Below are 19,560 nucleotides of genomic sequence, written 5' to 3' on the forward strand. Positions count from 1 at the left end.
TCATTTGTATCATTCATTGTTTGACTGCTTAACTAGTCCACTCTTTTTTTGCATTTTGTCCAACCCACGTATTTAATTATGGTGCTTTCCGGTAGTCCGACAAATATTTGGCACTCGTTTCCCTTCGTTTGGTGTAAAACTGCTTTGCACTTGTAACTCCTTTAAAGGAGCTGTTTGTAATTTTCAGTGCCCTCTGCTGGATGTGAGATGATTTGCAATCGCAAAGAAAACACTGATGAACCTTACTTGCTCCCTTCACTTCCCCCAAACCGACCCCACTCCCTCAGCTTTAAGGAAAGGCGGTGGGGATAATTTCTGTATCAAGGAAATGTAAACAGAAGTCTAAAAAATGAAGAAACGATGCAGATCTGTTGCATTGCACTATTGCAGATCTCTGTTTTTCTGCAGTATCTGTGAAATCTTACTTTGATAAACACTCATAAATATTACAAATCGGACCTTTAACACTGTAGCGTAAACTAACCTTTGTTCTGGATGGAGTGGAGCTAATTTAAGGGCTATAAAAATGCAAACGGAAGCTTGGAATGAAATACCTAGTGGGATGCATTGCATAGAAATTTGTGTAGAAGGTATTTTCTGAAGGTATTGTTACAATTCTATTCCTATTATACAGCAGGTTTGGAGACACTTGAAAAAAAAAATCTCAAACTGTACCTTTAAAAGATCAATTCTTGGATTGTATGCTGCCTTATTAAATAAAAGAGCAAATGTAATGTAAATGTAAATTTTTTTATCATAAAAAACATGCCCCAGAAGCAAATGAAAAATGATATTCTTTGCCAGGGTCACACAAGAGTTAATCATTTCAATTTATCAGAATGCCACAGCGCCTGTTCAACTGCCCAAATGCTTGTGCCATGTTCCAACAGTAACAGGCAAGAGAGAGATAACCGCCTATTTAGGCAGTAATTAGTGTGTGTGTGTGTGTGTGTGTGTGTGTGTGTGTGTGTGTGTGAACTGCAGAGAGCAAAAGGCCTGCCTGATATTTGCTGGAGCTCAGTTTAAAGGCACTGCTGGGTAAACAGACTGGGGAAGGTCAATATTATTATAACTGCTCTGAGAACACTGGGCCTGTGGGGCTGCGGGAGGAACTGACAGCTGCTTCCCTTTTCACTCGCACTACACACTGATCAAACACGACACAAGTCCTAGGGTGGTAATTCTTCAGAATGTCAAACAAGGCACTATTTGTTTTATTTTTCCCAGGACACACTTTTTGACCACTATGTGAACAGGACTTAACAAACACACAAAGTGTTTGCGTGCTTTTTAAACATCCACCCAGACATTACTATATATTTTAACTCCCAGTTTATGCACTGATCAGAATGATGTGCAGATTTCTTGCATTGTATGGTAATGAGAAATAGATCAGGTTGATGCTGACCGGCAACAAAAGCATTGATTCTGGAGAGGTAGAGGGAGTGGGGAAAAAAGTAAGAATATATTGCACAGTACAATGCTGCCATCTCCTGGTAAGAAGATTTATTTAGTCGAATCAAGTCACAACAGTCAAATTGTGACTTGTTATGCATGCGTGTTCCCTCTTTCTCTCATTGTGTCAGCAACACAATGCATAAAATCATCCAGTTACAGGCCAAGAGCTTCAGTTAATGTTCGCACCAAACATCCGAATGGGGGAATATGTGATATGTGACTATGTTGGTGCCAGACAGGCTGCTTTGAGTTTTTCAGAAAATCTTGAGATTTTCACACAGTGAACATTCTCTAGACTAACAACATACTCTAGACAAAATTCTTGACACGTGTTCACATGTTTTTTTGCACTGTGCTGCTGTCACATGATTGGCTGATTTTAATCGCATGAATGAAGTGTACTAGTGTTAATATTAAAGTGACAAGAACTCGTTTTTCAGAAAATGAGAAATGAACGCAAAATCAAGGAAACTCCACAATATTCGCAGGAGCTTGCAAATTTTCAAAATTACCGCAGATTTTCCACAGATTTGGGCCAAGACGCATCATATGACATCATCACAACGTGCATTCAGCCCTCATGTGCTTCGAACACGAGTACAGCTAAAATGTCTCATTTACCAACAAACATCACTGCGAAAAACAATTTCGTGCAGTTGCGATTTTCCCAATTCATGTATTTTTCCGTAAAAAAGCACGAAAATCTCTGCAAGTTGTATCACAATTTTTTAACAAGCTGCAGCGTAATCAAGGATTTTTGGTGGCAACGATCACAAAAAAAACTCTGCAAAATCCTCTACGGACTGACTTATGCAATCATTGCCATTTTTGCAAACTATATTAACTCCCCCCACACTTCAGTATCATGGAATATTTTGTGTACATCCATAACCGAATTAAATCCATTTAATCCATCAATTCCAGGTTGCAACCAGAGAGAGAAAGAGTGAAACACATTTTTATTCTTTCCTTGTTTTAACTCACTTGTTTAAAACAAAGCAACCACATCCCTGATCTTATCTTCATTTATTTCACCCTAACCTGTTTCCAAACCAGAGTGCTCATTTTTGCGAAAATAATACCACATCACATGGCACTACAGAAGCAATCACTTTCCGTATTTGTCTTTCTAGGAAGAGATTATACCTACAATCTAGGCAGCATAATTCAAAGATAAGAACATAATTCTTCTCTTGATTCCCCCAAGATTTATTTCATCTGACAGCACACAGTATGAATCTCTTCCTCGTTCCCTGTGTTTAAATAAAGTGACAGGTACAAACAGTCTCATAAAGGGATCCACAGACTCTTTATCATCAGGCCTTTTAAATATGTCAGAGTGTAGAGGAAAGAGCAGTTAATCTAAGCCAATAAGACTTTCTCAGCAGGGCATTAAAACACACAGACATGCTCACATGTGTGCGCCTGTGTTTGAGCATCTCCGCCTGCTTTGACATTCTTCATCGTCTGTCAACACAAGACAGAAAAGTGAGCAAACAGCATCAGTCGGCGTGTGTGCACAGCAAACGATGCCCTAACAGACTGACAGAGGAAGAAAGACAGAGAGCAGGCAGATTTGCATTGGGTTAGATGCTTGACAATCATCCTTTTGTTTCCCCCCCCCCACTTTTTAGATCACATTTGTATTTCAAAATACAGAAGCTTAATATAGGCTGGAGTTTGATTAGCAGACATTCTAGTATCTCTGTAGTGTTTAAAATCAACTTATCAAAATCCATCCCATAATTTAAATCTCTCGTCTGAGAGGCTTTAGTCTTGCAATTGCCTATATACTGTACACAGTGTCTACAGGCCACCTAAAGCTAAATGGAATACATATTTAAGACTTTTAAATGCTACTTTAATCTATAGTCTTAATGTAAAAGACTACATTTTTTATGTACAATGTGTAAAGGACCTACAGAGTTCCCTAAGGATTCTTTGACTGGTATATGGTACTTCTTTCCTATTTTTTTTTTTGTGTGTGTGTGGTTGGGGTGGGGGGGTTCTGGGAAGAGATATATATATATATAAAATATGCATACATACATATATATATATACACATGTATATATATATGTATACACACACACACACACACACACACATATATATATATATATAATATTATTTATTTATGTATTTATTTACAACACAAACATAGCTGTAAATGATTCCTTCAATCATTCGTCATAAAAAGTTTCTGCTTGCATCACTATAGCCGGATATCTTCCCCGGGAAGTGCTGGGGATTTAAAGGATATAAAGGCCACCTGGTCATTGCTCTGCCGCACCCTGTACTAATCACCCACGTTACCATGGAGCACCTGCCAAAACTGTTCTCACCTCCTCGCCACAGGAAAAGCGCAACAAAAGACTTTGCAGTTTATGTGAGTCACCACAAACACATTAACTATTAGACATGAGCCAAAAATGTGCTAGTAAATCTTTGTCCTCTTGTCTGACTAATAACTTGGGACCACAAATAACCTTTTTATAACTATTTATTTAGTTCATTTTTGATAACACACTTTAAACTAGTGAACACATTTGGTCCACCAATCAATCAAAGCACAACAATAATAAGGTGTTAAACCTGATTTCTGCTCATAATTTAATAATAATAATGATGATAATGATGATAATGATGATGACGATGATGATGATATTTTACAATTTATTACACTTCCTACAGGGAATAGTCAATGAGACAAAGACAGAGAAACTTCTGGGAAAATTCACCTATGACCAGAACGGAGAACCCATCCAGACATTCAACATTCAGGTGAGAAAGAACGAATTGAAACAGTTTTTTTGCACAAGCTACATTTTACGAAATTGCATTTCTCACAGGAAATGACACAATTCTTCGCTACCAAAAGATGTAAAATATGAGCGTGAAGACAGAAGGGACTCTGTGTGAAGTTTCATAAATTCAAACTAGTTCACAGATCTCAGTATTTACAATACAACTACACCAATTCAAAGCTGCATATACGGGCTGTGTACACACATAACATGGAAATGCTCCACTCACACCAATCATGTATTTTGAATAATATAGACACTGGTAAACATTTCCTTGACACATTTTAATGAAATTTAAGGGTGCATAGTCTTAAAGCAAACTCCTGTGATTTAAACAGAATATTGTATATTCCTGACCACTCCAATTACCAGTCCTCTGAAATATAATGGGCTGTCACAGACATGTAGGGGGTCATGTTTATGCTTGAACACATGTCTGTGGTCAAAGTGACAAAGTCAGTCGCTTTCAAATCTTTAGTGATGCTCGCCCTCGTTTTATTGTACATGTTGTACATATTTGTGTATCATCTACATAACTAACTAAGCAATGAGTAGACTAAACTCGTGTGCAATGTTTAAAATATGCCAAATTTAATTACAAACATTTTAATAGGCCAGCTGTGTGCTTTTTGCTATCAGATTAATGAGGTTAGGTAACCTAGATAAGTTGTGTACATGTCTCTACTTCTGTGTGTTATGGAACAAGGTACTTGAGATCATTTGTCATGATGGGTCTTGTGGCAGAATTGGCACTTTATATTGTCTTCTGTTACTATGATCATCATTTCATAAGGTCAAATGTCAGTGTTTGGTTTAAAGTGTTTGGGGTGTGTGTGTGTGTTTGTGTGCAATACCCATGATTACTTTATGAAACGATGCATAATAACCACAGCAAACAATAACATTTTATTCATTTTATTTGTTTATTTATTTGATGTTATATAATTTTTTATACATATGCAAATATAAACAACTAGAAACAAACATGCTTCTATTTAGTATGTTCATTTTTTATTTTGTTTATTTTATTATTTTTTATTTACTTTATTTTATTTCTTTATTTCTTTATATTGCACTTTTAATAATAAACATTGTTCCAGCAGCTTTACAGGTATTCGGATGTAGATTTTGATTATGTCATTATTCGCTGATGAGCTAAAACATTACAACCACTAACAGATGAAGTGAATAATGTTCATTATATCATAACAACGGCGCATTTCAAGGTCGGGGATAAATATATACACAGTAAGCAAACATTTGGTTCTCGTAGTTGACCTGCCTTACCTTACCTGTCCCTTACTTGTTTGTTTGTTCGTTTATTTATTTATTTATTTATCTATCTATCTAGACGAGGAAAAAATGAAATTAAGCAGGTGAAAATTTTTTCATCCATCCATCTTCTACCGCTTACTACCTTCTTCAGGGTCGCAGGGCACCTGGAGCCTATCCCAGGGAGCATCAGGCACAAGGCGGGGTACACCCTGGACAGGGTGCCAGTCCTGGCACAGGGTGCCAGGCACAGTCACATACACACTCACACACCCATTCATACACTACGGACACTTTGGACATGCCAATCAGCCTACCATGCATGTCTTTGGACTGGGGGAGGAAACCGGAGTACCCGGAGGAAACCCCCGCAGCACGGGGAGAACATGCAAACTCCGCACACACATGGTCCTGGCAGGAATCGAACCCCAGACCCTGGAGGTGTGAGGCGAACGTGCTAACCACTAAGCCACCGTGCACCCTGGTGAAATTTTTTTTAAAAAAATAGAAATAAAATATAAATGGATATATTTATATATTTTATTTCTATTTAATTTTTTTTCACCTGCTTAATTTCCTTTTTTACCCACTCCTTGTCTGGCTGTGGACTCTGAAGCGATACACACAGGTGTATTCAGGGTGACCCCAATTACTGAGGATCCTCAATGACACTATCCCATACTTCTCATTCGGAGAGCCCTGAAAAACACCACAAGAAAATATAAACCGTTTATTAGTTATCACAAACTTGTACAGACACTCCAACAGATTTGATCTAGCGTGTGGGGTCCATGTTCGCTCGAGTGCATGCTGTCATTTAAGTGAAAGGGGGAACATAACAAATGCTAAGAAATTCTGAAATTCATCTAATTATTTCTCCAGGTTCTACTTTGCCCTCGGGTTGTTAGTAGTAATGTAAATTGTAATGAAAATTACAAATTAAATTTGAAAAGAATGCAAAATTGAGAGCACTCATGAAAACGCTTCTGACGTTTGGACCCCACTGTATATATTCTATTCTTCAAAATGCATGATTGGTGTGAGTGGAGCATTTCCATGTTATGTGTGTACACAGCCCGTATATGCAGCTTTGAATTGGTGTAGTTGTATTGTAAATACTGAGATCTGTGAACTAGTTTGAATTTATGAAACTTCACACAGAGTCCCTTCTGTCTTCACGCTCATATTTTACATCTTTTGGTAGCGAAGAATTGTGTCATTTCCTGTGAGAAATGCAATTTCGTAAAATGTAGCTAGTGCAAAAAATCTGTTTCAATTCGTTCTTTCTCACCTGAATGTTGAATGTCTGGATGGGTTCTCCGTTCTGGTCATAGGTGAATTTTCCCAGAAGTTTCTCTGTCTTTGTCTCATTGACTATTCCCTGTAGGAAGTGTAATAAATTGTAAAATATCATCGTCATCATCATTATCATCATTATCATCATTATTATTATTAAATTATGAGCAGAAATCAGGTTTAACACATTATTATTGTTGTGCTTTGATTGATTGGTGGACCAAATGTGTTCACTAGTTTAAAGTGTGTTATCAAATATGAACTAAATAAATAGTTGTAAAAAGGTTATTTGTGGTCCCAAGTTATTAGTCAAACAAGAGGACAAAGATTTACTAGCACATTTTTGGCTCATGTCTAATAGTTAATGTGTTTGTGGTGACTCACATAAACTGCAAAGTCTTTCGTTGCGCTTTTCCTGTGGCGAGGAGGTGAGAACAGTTTTGGCAGGTGCTCCATGGTAACGTGGGTGATTAGTACAGGGTGCGGCAGAGCAATGACCAGGTGGCCTTTATATCCTTTAAATCCCCAGCACTTCCCGGGGAAGATATCCGGCTATAGTGATGCAAGCAGAAACAATTATATGTAGAAAATCATTTACAGCTATGTTTGTGTTGAAAAAAAAATATATATATATATATATGATATGATATGATATGATATTATTTTTTTGTTTAACTTTAGTGTATAAATCAAGTATATCAAGCCAATACTTCAAATGTTGTGAAAAAATAGTCTGAAAACAGTTTTTGTCATTTAATTGTCTCTCTCCATTTTACAAAGATTTGAGGAAATATGGGCTGCAAAAGGTATGCAATTTGTGATTATACACAAAATTATATATGGAAAAGGTTCAAGGGCAGATTTCTTCTGCGATACACCAAAACAATTTGGGGTTTTTTCAGGATGACATCACGCACACCATTTTATCAGTAAAAGGCCAGTTGGATGGAAGCAGGTGGGAGACAGCAAATTTCGCAAAAAAAAATTAAATAAAACACATTTAAAAAAAAAAACAAAAAACATTTTCACCTTGTCGATAAAAGAACAGCACAAAAAGTGGATGGAAACTTGGCTACTGGTGTCAGTATAGGATGATCTAAATATAGTACCAAACAATGCACCATACTGGTATTTCCATATAGTAATACATTATTCTGTGTGTTACCTGTAGAACTGTTTCAGGTCCATACTTTTTGCACCATATACTGAAGTCAAACTGACTGCAATATCTGGGTTTGTGGGTCTCTGAATTGATTATCACAGTGGAGCCTACATACACACAAACACACACAATGATGAACAGTTAAAACAGAACTGGGAGAAGCAGAAAATGTTAATAGGACAGTGGGATTAATATCACTGTAATATCTGTCTTATACCAAAAACTGTTTAAATCTTTAACTCTCCTGTTCTGTTCACTACAGTCATGTACTGTCCCATTGACCCAAGTTATAAACAGCTACAAATGTGTTATAAATCACTCAATATATCTGATTCCCATCTCTGTTAGCAGTAATATAAACAATACTGATAAAGTTCACTCCCCTATAGTTAATGTGTTACCTAAAGACTCCAATGCGTAGTCAGTCATTCCAGTATCATTAGTCCTCAGTGCCCTGCGTATGATTTTTTCCAATTCCTATGACATACATCAATAAAATATTCATTGTGTGATGAAGAACCAGTGTATACATATAAAAATCAGCTCAAGTCATTTGACCAGCATCCCATTTTTATTGCCTTTTATTCAATGGCATAAGAAATGAAATATAACAAATTAAAAGTAGAGTGTAAGACTGTTACACTCACAACATAAATCTTCATTTATTACACATGACATACATAATGTTACATTTAACCCTGGGCTAATTTGTCCCTTTTCACCATCCACATTTCCAGTGTGAGACAGAAGAACTAATTTGTCCCTTCCCCCATTTATATTGCCTCTACGATAAAGAAGCAGGAAGCACGCTTAGAGACAGTGCCGTCAAAGCTCTGAAAATATTTATATAAACTTTAGAGACTGTGTGTGAATATCCCAGGAGAGCAGCAGTTTCTGAAATACTCAGATCAGATCACAACGATCACATTCCCCCCCCATTTTAATGTTTGATTAACTGAAGCTCTTGACCTGTATCTGCATGATTTTATGCATTGTGTTGCTGCCACAGTTGGCTGATTGAATAACTGCATAAATGAGCAGGTGTACAGGTGTCCCTATTAAAGTGACCAGTGAGTGTATATTATAGTCTGATTAAATATTTTATAAATATTTTAAACAGTCATGAACATTTGATTTATTCTGCATCACTTACAAGGATTTTCTTTACAAACTGTGACAGGGTGATGAAATTTTATATTGTAATAATTATTGCGATCAATCAATATAATGATAATGAGTCTTTATTAGTCACATATACATTACAGCACAGTGAAATTATTTTCTTCGCATACCCCAGCACGTTAGGAGGTTGGGGTCAGAGCGTGGGGTCAGTCATGATACGGCACCCCTGGAGCAGACAGGGTTAAGGGCCTTGCTCAAGGGCCCAACAGTGGCAGCTTGGCAGTGCTGGGGCTTGAACCCTCGACCTTCCGATCAGTAGCCCAGAGCCTTAACCAGCAAGCCACCACGATATGAAAAGATTTACTGTGATGACATTTTTAGCCATATCACACAGCTCTAATTTAATATATATCTACGCTCTACACCTTAAACACTACACCCTGCAGTGACATTAAGTCTTAAGGCAGTCATGCCACGTATCGCTAAGTAATTAAAATGATCCTAATGATGTGTGTGGACATTTTCTTACCTCACGTGATAGCGTCTGCTTTTTTATGACTTGTATCATTGTGCGGTTTACCTGAAGCAGTGACAGAGGAGAAAAAAGAAGAAATTGAGTAGAAACCATAAACACTATGCCCCACATCTTAAACTATCCACACATTATTCCATATACATTACACGCTAATTGAGGGGGGTGCAAGGTTTGCAAAAACTGGAAAGTGGAGCTCATGGGGGAAAAGTTTGAATACAACAGTAATATCAGGTAAAGTGCATCATCAGTAAATGTTAAGGCAGTGATGTCACTTACATATTGTTTTTCCGACATGTGGAAAACACTGCAAAGCATGGTAAGAAGAACTGCACACAAAGTCCCCAGTACATCAGATGAGTTTATATACACACACACACACACACACACACACACACACACACTACATTGTAGGCTTATCAGGTAAAGATAGCATATAGTGTGTTTGTTTTTAATAAGTGATAGAAAAATAATAATGAATGCATGTACACACTTACCGGCAAGCACTAAAAAGACATACAAATAATACATGAGGGAAGTGACTCTGAAGAGAGATGGAGGAACAGCATGGTCATACAGAGTGTATACACAGACACACACACACACATACACACACACACCTTACATTGAGGGCGTGAAGTGATTTAAGACTGGTGGTTCTTCAGCTTCTTGCACGGGAGGAGGACGACCCTCTAAACAAGTAAAGAAACCATTATTTTATAAGTTACACAACAGTTAACAGCAGAAGGGGTCTGTGTGTTTCTCACCTGTAGGAGGAAGTGTATGTTGACCTATCAGTTGTTCAGGAGTGAGAATAGGACCTGAAAGAATCACACAGAGTAAAGTATGCTTTAAGCATGCTAAAGTGACACGATACGATCTTTGCTCTAAACATGACACAGACTGTTATTCTATGTTTCTTTACAAAATAAGTCTTGTGGCGACGGGCCGGCAGCCGGTGCACAAGAGACAAGCTCCTCCCACGACTGCCGCGGTGGTGCTAAAGAGACAGCTCCACTTCAGCACCACCAATGTTTTGGACGGCCGGAGAGCACGTGGCAGAGGTGCGGGGCCGCCGACACACACAAGGCCGGTGAATGGCTAGATTCCCTACAGTCTATAAACTGTTGCCGCATGCTAACTAAGAAAAGAGTTCCAGATAAATGATAAATAAGGAGACATGGCCTCCAGAGACACTCCTAGAGAAAAACAGCACCTTGTCATCATTTAGACTGTGATGGACACCCAGTGGACTTACTAGACAGAGTGGACTTACTCACTAGAGTGGTGCAGGAATGAGTCCTAAAACCTGGAAATGAGTTAGCATTTTAGCGCTTCCGGTTCCATCGTCCCGAAATCAATGTTTTTTTTTTGTGTGTTTTTGGTTAAATACCAGAAATAAGGTCTGTGGTTACAGACCACACCCCACTGCAGTGGATGGCCAAAGCCAAAGACACTAATGCCAGGGTAACCCGATGGTTCCTCTCATTGCAGGATTTCTCTTTCCAGGTCCAGCACCAGGCGGGGACCCATGTTTTGGACGGCCGGAGAGCAAGTAGCAGAGGGGCGGGGCCGCCGACACACACACGGCTGGTGAATGGCTAGATTCCCTACAGTCTATAAACTGTCGCAGCATGCTAACGCCACCTCCTGTAATATCGCGAGAGAACTGATGCTCCTGTTCAGCCATGTGGGGATACTGAAGGACATCTTGACCGACCAAGGTACGCCTTTCGTCTCCAAACTAATGTCTGCTCTGTGTCGGCTGTTGCAGGTTAAGCACCTAAAGGTCCGTCTACCACCCACAGACCGACAGGCTCATCGAGAGGTTCAACCAAACCTTGAAGCAGAGGCTACAACGGATGGTAGATGAAGAGGGGAGAAATTGGGACCTCCAGCTACCCTACATTCTCTTCACCATCTGGGAGTGCCCCCAAGCCTCCACGGGCTTCACCCCTTCAAACTCCTCTTCGGACGGCGACCTCAAGGACTGCTGGACATGGCCCAGGAAGCCTGGAAGGAACAGCCCTCCCCGTTCTGCTCAGTCATCGATTACATGCAGGAAATGCAGGGGAGAATTGACCGAGTGGGCCCAATCATCCAGGAGCATATGAGAGCCACCCAGGAGGAGCAGAAACAAGTGTACAACCGCCCGGCGCAACCACGGGAGTTCCAACCTGGCGATCAGATGCTCCTACTGGTGCCGAACAGCTCCTGCAGATTCCTAGCCTGGGGCAAGGGCCATACACAGTCCATGAGCGGAAGGGGGCCGTGAACTATCGCCTGCAACAGCCCGGTAAGCGAGCAGAGACACAAACTTACCATGTGAATCTACTGAAGAAATGGGTAGAACTGGCACCAGTAGTGTCTCCGTTCGCGGCATGGGACACAGGTCATGACGAGGGTACCTTGGTCCAGCTGGGTGAAGACCTCACTCCTGGACAAAGACAGGATATATCCGAGTTGGTGGGTCAATTCACAGATGTGTGCACTACCTCCCCAGGGATGACACAGCTGGTCCACCACGAGATCAAGACCTGGCCAGGAGTGGTGGTGCAGCATTGGCCCTATCGTGTCCCAGAGGCCTGCTGCAAGGATATCGAGGAGGAGATCGGCCGAATGCTGCGGGACAACATCATCGAGGAGTCCAACAGCCCCGGTCCAGCCCCATCGTAGTCGTGCCGAAGCCCGACAGAAGTATGCGCCTATGCAACGACTTCCGGAAGCTGAACCAGATTTAGGAGTTCGACAGCTATCCCCTCCCCCAAGTGGACGACCTAGTGGAGCAATTGGGGAGGGCCCGGTTCATATCCACCCTGGACCTTATCAATGGATACTGGCAAGTGGCCCTGGCCCCAGAGGTCAGACCAAAGACGGCCTTCAGCACGGCGAATGGCCACTGGCAATACCGGGTTCTCCCCTTCGGGCTCCACAGGGCACCCGCAACGTTCCAGCGACTGATGGACATTGTCCTGCATCCCCTTCATGCCTTCGCAGCTGCCTACCTGGACGATGTGGTCATCCACTCCTCCACTGGGTTGGAGAAAGTGGAGCGGGCCTTCCAAACCCTGAAAGAAGCCCTCACCAGAGCCCCAGTGTTACGCAACCCAGACTTCGCTCTTCCATTCACGGTGCACACAGATGCATCTGAAACCGGGCTGGGCGCTGTTCTCTCACAGACCTTCGACAGAGACAAACACCTGCTTCTCTTCATCAGTCAAAAGTTATACAAAAGTTATACACAACTGAGAGGAAGTATACCGCCGTGGAAAGAGAGGCCCTGGTGATAAAGTGGGCCATCAAAGAGCTACGATATTACCTGGCTGGTCAGCACTTCGCCCTGGTGACAGATCACGCCCCACTGCAGTGGATGGCCAAAGCCAAGGACACTAATGCCAGGGTAATCCGATGGTTCCTCTCATTGCAGGATTTCTCTTTCCAGGTCCAGCACCAGGCGGGGACCCACCAAGGGAATGCAAATGGGATCTCGCAACGGGATGCACTGTGAGCTCGACACACGGCGGCAGTAGGCTCGGAGCTGGGGGGGTGCTGTGGTGACGGGCCGGCGGCCGGCGCACAAGAGACATCTCCGCTTCAACACCACCAATGTTTTGGACGGCCGGAGAGCAAGTGGCGGAGGGGCGGGGCTGCCGACACACACACGGCCGGCGAATGGCTAGATTCCCTACAGTCTATAAACTGTCGCTACATGCTAACTTAGAAAAGAGTTCCAGATAAATGATAAATAATGAGATATGGCCTCGAGAGACACTCCTAGAGAAAAACAGCACCTTGTCATCATTTAGACTGTGATGGACACCCAGTGGACTTAATAGACAGAGTGGACTTACTCACTAGAGTGGTGCAGGAATGAGTCCTAAAACCTGGAAATGAGTTAGCGTTTTAGCGCTTCCGGTTCCATCGTCCCGAAATCAATGGTTTTTTTAATGTGTTTTCGGTTAAATGCCAGAAATAAGGTCTGTGGTTAACACAACGTGAAAAAACATTCACGTTTTATTCTATGACATAATGTGTCTTGAAAAAGACATTTGCTAACAAGTGGATAAATGGGACTTCAGAGGTTGTCGGGGACATTAAACCTCATCACGCTGAACAGGAAAACTCATCTACTACAGCCTCATTATGTTTATACTGTACTTGTACTCTTGCAAACTACTCCAAATCAAACTTTCCAACTTGCAGATTTATCAGTTTAGAGTATTTTCCAGTCGTAGTGTTTTTTTTTTTTTTTTAAAATAAAGATGGTGATGTTGAAACATGTGACCGTGGTGTAATTTGTTTATAGCCTAACTTTAGCTTTTTATTTCTGCTGATTGTATTTAGGCTTCAAATTTAATCGAAATTGTGTTCATTTGTGCCGATTAACAAACCGTGTAAGAATCATAAACTTTTGTTGGTCACAGACCTTATTTTTTGCAATAATCCAAAAGCCAATGAAAAATCCTATTGAATTCTTATCAAGGGAACGAGCGTGATGCTAACTTCCAGGTTGGCCTACAAAAATACCTCCTCTGTGAAAAACCCAAGTCTACAATGGTGACGCTATATCACTTTTCTATGTTACTATGGGAAGAGAAAATATTTGTATCTGATAGCCTGGTAGATGTGCATTATTTTCTTATATCAGGACATGATGAGTTTACTTTATAGTCCATCTCACTTAAAGACCTGTTACATGTGAAATTTTCCCACTTTGAGGAACTCACGTGCTTCTAGTCTCTCATAATTTTGTGTGCGTTCACCAACTGTCCTCCTCCTGAAGCAAGAGAAAAAGAAGAAACCGATACAGACAGACAGATATGGAGAACTTATTTCATTTACATCTATTCCACACATACATACATACATACATACATACATACACACACACACACACACACACACACTCACCTGTCAGGGTGCTCTATATAGATTTGTCGACTGGGATGAAAATACCCATTCGAGATCAACCTGGGTCCATAGCGAAACATTTCTGCAGGATGAGAGGAGAGAAACAGAAGAACTAAGCACAGTTACAGTAAACTAAAACACTACAAAGAAAGCAGAGCTCATTATCCAACAGACTCATTCCTCTCTACTGCCATAAAGAACATTTTAGGAATCATTCTTCACCATAACACTGTACAACAGTGTCTTACCTAAGTTGTATACATTATATCTTTTATTATTATTATTACTCTTTTGGATGTTGCACAAATCTTTATTTAACATTCAGTGTGTTTTTTTGTCTATCTGCAATTCTGCTTTTAATTTTATTGTTATTCTTTATGCTGTTGTAACACGACGGTTTCCCTCATGGGATCAGTAAAGTCTGTCTACATGTCTGTCTGTCTATTTATTTGTGGATTTTTGCTACTATATCCAAGTTTATCAGTATATGACTTTTAAATGACAATCGCTAACGTCAAGAAGACAAAAAGAGCACTGAACACGGAACTCACTTGCTTTCAGTTTCTCATAATCCTGTGCACTGAGTTCACTAACTGTGCGGTTCCTCCTCCTGAAGTGAGAGAAAAAGAACAAACCGATATAGACAGACAGATATAGAGAACTTATTTCATTCACATCTATTCCACACACACACACACACACACACACACACACACACACACCTGACGGGGTGCTCTGCATAGGAGATTTGTTGATTGGGATGATAATACCCATTCGAGATCAGTTCGGGACTGTGGCAAAACATTTCTGCAGGATGAGAGGAGAGAAACAGAAGAACTAAGCACAGTTACAGTAAACTAAAACAAACACTGAAACTGATCAACCTAAAACTATGAACATTATAGCACATACAGTACTATATTATCACTATATTGTCATCCACATCATTTCTAGCTTTTCACTACATATCATATACGTACATATACAGCTTCAAATGATGGGTAGCGGAGCCTAGGGGCCATAAACAATAATACCAAACGGCACTAAAAATAAAACTGTTATAACAAAGCTCCATGTAATTACAACATTCAGTATGTTTACAATACTTTATTCAAGTTTCTAGATTGCAGTGGGTCACAATGTGTCCTAAATCACATTGGCTAGCACTTTTTAAAGATGTCATCAGTGATTTGAATAGATGAAACACTCAAAACACACTCTGTGAAGTGTTTCCTTCAAGAAGCCACAACTCAACTCTCATCCAGCTTGTGCTAGAACGCCTGGATACAATTAATTGTGTTGTTAATTGTCAGAGATTCCAGCAGGATCAATAAACTCATTCGCAAGGTCAAAACTATCATTGGACAAAACCCGGAGACGTTTGAGTCAGTCAGGTGTAGGTCACTGAACAAACTGCTCTCCATTATGGACAATTCATCTCACCCCCTTCATAACACTACAAAGACAGCAGAGGGGATAATTATATTCCCTAGATGATATAGTACATTACAAAGCCATCACACAAGAAGTTATTTACAGAAAGTTATAGATAAATAAATTAAAATACCTTTGTCTTGTGTCTTGAATTGCTGCTTTCTGGTTGATTAGAATACTTACAGTCTCTTGGAAATGGTGAAGTTCCGGAATGCACCGCAGTCATAAGCTCATAAGTTCTATGATGTCATGATTCCGTGTTGCTCATGGCAACAAATTCATCCTATTAAAGTGGGTGGTAGTAGCTCAGTGGTCAAGACATTGGACTTCAATGAGTTCAAATTCCAGCACCACCAAGCTGCCACTACTGGGCCCTTGAGCAAGGCCCTTAACCCTCAACTACCCAGTTGTGTATATGAGATAAATATACTTCGCTCTGGACAAGGGTATCTGCTAAATCCTGTAAATGGAAAAATGTAGCTGTAAAGTTTTCAACGATACTGAACACTAAAACCACACACTAATTGCCCTATTATTATTATTATTATTATTATTATTATTATTATTATTATTATTATTATTATATTATTATTATTATTATTACACTTAATTTTCTGCATGCATCTCCTACAGGTTTTGAGATATCGACACCAAACCAACCGCTCTCCTGTTACACTCATTTTTTCATCACTTCCCCCACCCCATTCACTTGAATAGGATTTTTCTATCAATAATTCATATTTTTTATATATTAATGTATAATTCATTATAATTCAACCATCAAACTTCACATAGTCAAGCATGGATACCAGGACACGTCATGCAAAATTACTAACAAAATTGCACTCATCCTTCTCTTTCTTTCCATTCTTTATCCCCCCCCCCCCCCCCCCCCCCCCCGCCCCATTAATTTATATGGGAAACAGCTAGAGTGGCTGACGGCTAAATATCTAATCAATACAAAATACCCCCCCCCCCCCCAATATCTAATCAATACAAAATACCCCCCCAAATATCTAATCAATACAAAATGCCCCCCCAATATCTAATCAATACAAAATTCCCCCCCAATCTAATCAATACAAAATACCCCCCCCCCCCAAAATATCTAATCAATACAAAATACCCCCCAATATCTAATCAATACAAAATACCCCCCCCCCCATATCTAATCAATACAAAATTGACTGCACTGTCTCATTCACCACTCTTGTGTCATTTAAACTCTTTAAAAAAAAGAAAGAAAATAAAAAAAAGAAAGAAAAGAAAAGAAAGGAAAAAAATTAAAAGATAAGGCATCAAATTGATCAACCATCCACCCTTGACCCGAACTATATAATTGTTTAACTTTATCAAGCCCCTAATTTTTTTCTAATCCATTTTACACTCGTCATATTTACAGGGTCATAAACTGGAAAATAACAGGTTAGATTGCACATGTGAAGCACCAAAATGACCATGTGCATCTCCCGAATCAAACCATGTCATTAGCTAAGCAATTTGGTGAAGGTTTTTGGAGTTTTGATCATTTGTTTGCCCTATGTGGATGGTGAAAAGGGCCAAATTTGCCAAGGGTTAAATGTAAAATTAGGCATGTAATATTTAATAAGTATAGAATCATGGAGTGTGTGTGCGTGCGTGATGCAACATGCTCACAGTTTCTGTGGGAACTGCACTATCTTGTTTCAAATTTTCAATCACTCCATTTCTCAAGGAACAAAACAGCGGTCACCTTTATCCCCTGCTTTATTCATTCTTTCTCCATCTCCTTGATGGAGCTGTTGCCAGCATTTTAGAACTTTCAGACTTTACTGGAATATAAAATTATTAATATAATCTTCAGGGAGTGAAATGTATGCTCAGATCAATTGGATGACTAGGCCAGTCTATATCCTTCCACTTTTCCCCCCTGATGAAGTCCCTTGTTGTGTTTTGGGTCATTGTCTTGCTGCATGATAAAGTTCCTCCTAGTTAATTTGGATGCATTTCACTGTAAATTGTCAGACAAAATGTTTCTGTATACTTTTGAATATATTTTGCTGCTACCATCATGAGTTACAGCAATAAAGATTAGTGAGACTGTTCTAGAAGCAGCCATGCAAGCCCAAGCCATGACACAACTTCCACCATGCTTGACTAATGCGCTCATATTTTGATTCATGAGCAAATCCTTTCTTTCTCCACACTTTGACCTTTCCGTCACTATGGTAGAGGTTAATCTTGGTTCCAGAACTTTTTTGTTTCAGCTCTGTATTTCTTTGCAATTTCCAATCTGGCTTTCTTATTCTTACTGCAGCTGAGTGGTTTGCGTCTTGTGGTATGGTCTTAATATTTCTGCTCTCAAAGTCTTTGGACGGTGGATTGTGATACCTTCACACATGCCCTGTGGAGGTTGTTGTAGAGGTCACTGACTGCTGTTTTGGGGGGTTTTCTTCACAGCTCTCACATTGTATCAATCATCAGCTGCCTTATTTTCATTGACCAACCGGTTCACTGTCTGGCTGTTGGTACACCAGTGTTTTTTTTTTCTTTTTCAGGACATTCCACATTGTTCTACTGCATAAGTTATGCTTAATGTTTGTGCAATGGCTCAGATTGATTTTCCTTCTTTTCTCAGCTTCAAAATGGCTTGCTTTTCTCCCATAGACAGCTCTCTACTCTTCATGTTGGTTTATCCTTTTTAACATCAAATGCAGACTTCACAGGTGAAAACCAGGGCTCACACCAAGAGTAAACAGTCAGAGCTATTAATTGTTTAAGTAATCAGTCTAACAGAGTAAAGCTGGGCAACAATAAATACATTTTAGTCGCGTGTTTCAATATTTTTGATCACTCAAAAAATCATCAGCAAAAAAAAAAAGAAAAGAATGGAGAGAACCATAATATATATGTATGCAAATGTGCATTCAAATATAGAGTAATTTAATTAAAATTACATACACTTTGTATCGAAAGTATTTCTTGAGATCTTTGAAACATCAAAATGTAATATGGACTTCACAGTGACCAATATATATTAAAGAAACAATGGAAATGGGTTTAAAATATATTATGTACTGCAATCAGACTCTAGATGTCAGCAAAGAACACCTAGTAATTGTATCATAAGTTGTTAATGGAGTGACACATTGGCATTGTAGATACAGTACAGTAGCACTGCCATTTCACAGCTCCGGGATTCCTGGTGAGACCCTAAACTGTGGAGAGGCTATGGGTTTCCCACCTCCCAAACCATGCCATGAATTGGCAGCTCTAAATTGCTCCGAGCTGTGTGTTAATGTGTGTGTGCATGGTGCCCTGTAATAGACTAGCATCCCATCAAGGGTGTGTTCCCACCTCATTCCCAGTTTCACTGGGAAAGACTCCAGATCCGCTGCAACCCAGACCAGGAAATAAAAGAATTCCTTGGCAATTTTTCCTCAATCATTATAAAACTGTGAATTTTTGTTTTTATTATAAAGGCATTTATATTACAAATACTCTTTGAAACAAAACCCATTAGCTTTTAGTATCACATCAACAAAAGTCATGATATATATGACTATCAGGACTGGGGTGCAGTGGGC

The 19,560-nt window shown here is 39.8% G+C and overlaps 1 protein-coding gene across 3 annotated transcripts; it reads right to left on the bottom strand.

The window, feature by feature from the left end:
- Positions 1–5,021: 5,021 nt before the first annotated feature.
- LOC128602633 (SUN domain-containing protein 2-like) lies at positions 5,022–16,430 on the bottom strand. 3 transcript variants are annotated; one of them, XM_053616528.1, is made up of 16 exons: positions 16,128–16,430; positions 15,541–16,016; positions 15,283–15,367; positions 15,112–15,170; positions 14,561–14,642; positions 14,377–14,426; positions 10,417–10,470; positions 10,275–10,341; positions 10,147–10,193; positions 9,929–9,978; positions 9,647–9,697; positions 8,397–8,472; positions 7,999–8,102; positions 7,218–7,385; positions 6,829–6,918; positions 5,022–6,236 (listed from the first exon to the last, which is right to left on the bottom strand). In XM_053616528.1, exons 3-16 carry the CDS (start codon positions 15,363–15,365, stop codon positions 6,120–6,122), a joined length of 1,098 nt encoding a protein of 365 aa, XP_053472503.1. In that variant the 5' UTR covers positions 15,366–15,367; positions 15,541–16,016; positions 16,128–16,430; the 3' UTR covers positions 5,022–6,119. The 3 variants fall into 3 exon arrangements, with proteins under 3 accessions (XP_053472503.1, XP_053472504.1, XP_053472502.1); XM_053616527.1 differs by lacking the exon at positions 15,541–16,016 and having other exon boundaries at positions 5,024–6,236; positions 16,128–16,427; XM_053616529.1 differs by lacking the exons at positions 10,147–10,193; positions 15,541–16,016 and having other exon boundaries at positions 9,929–9,956; positions 16,128–16,429.
- Between the last annotated feature and the right edge of the window lie 3,130 nt (positions 16,431–19,560).

The sequence above is a fragment of the Ictalurus furcatus genome, chromosome 27, assembly GCF_023375685.1.
Source record: "Ictalurus furcatus strain D&B chromosome 27, Billie_1.0, whole genome shotgun sequence".
Taxonomy (NCBI): domain Eukaryota; kingdom Metazoa; phylum Chordata; class Actinopteri; order Siluriformes; family Ictaluridae; genus Ictalurus; species Ictalurus furcatus.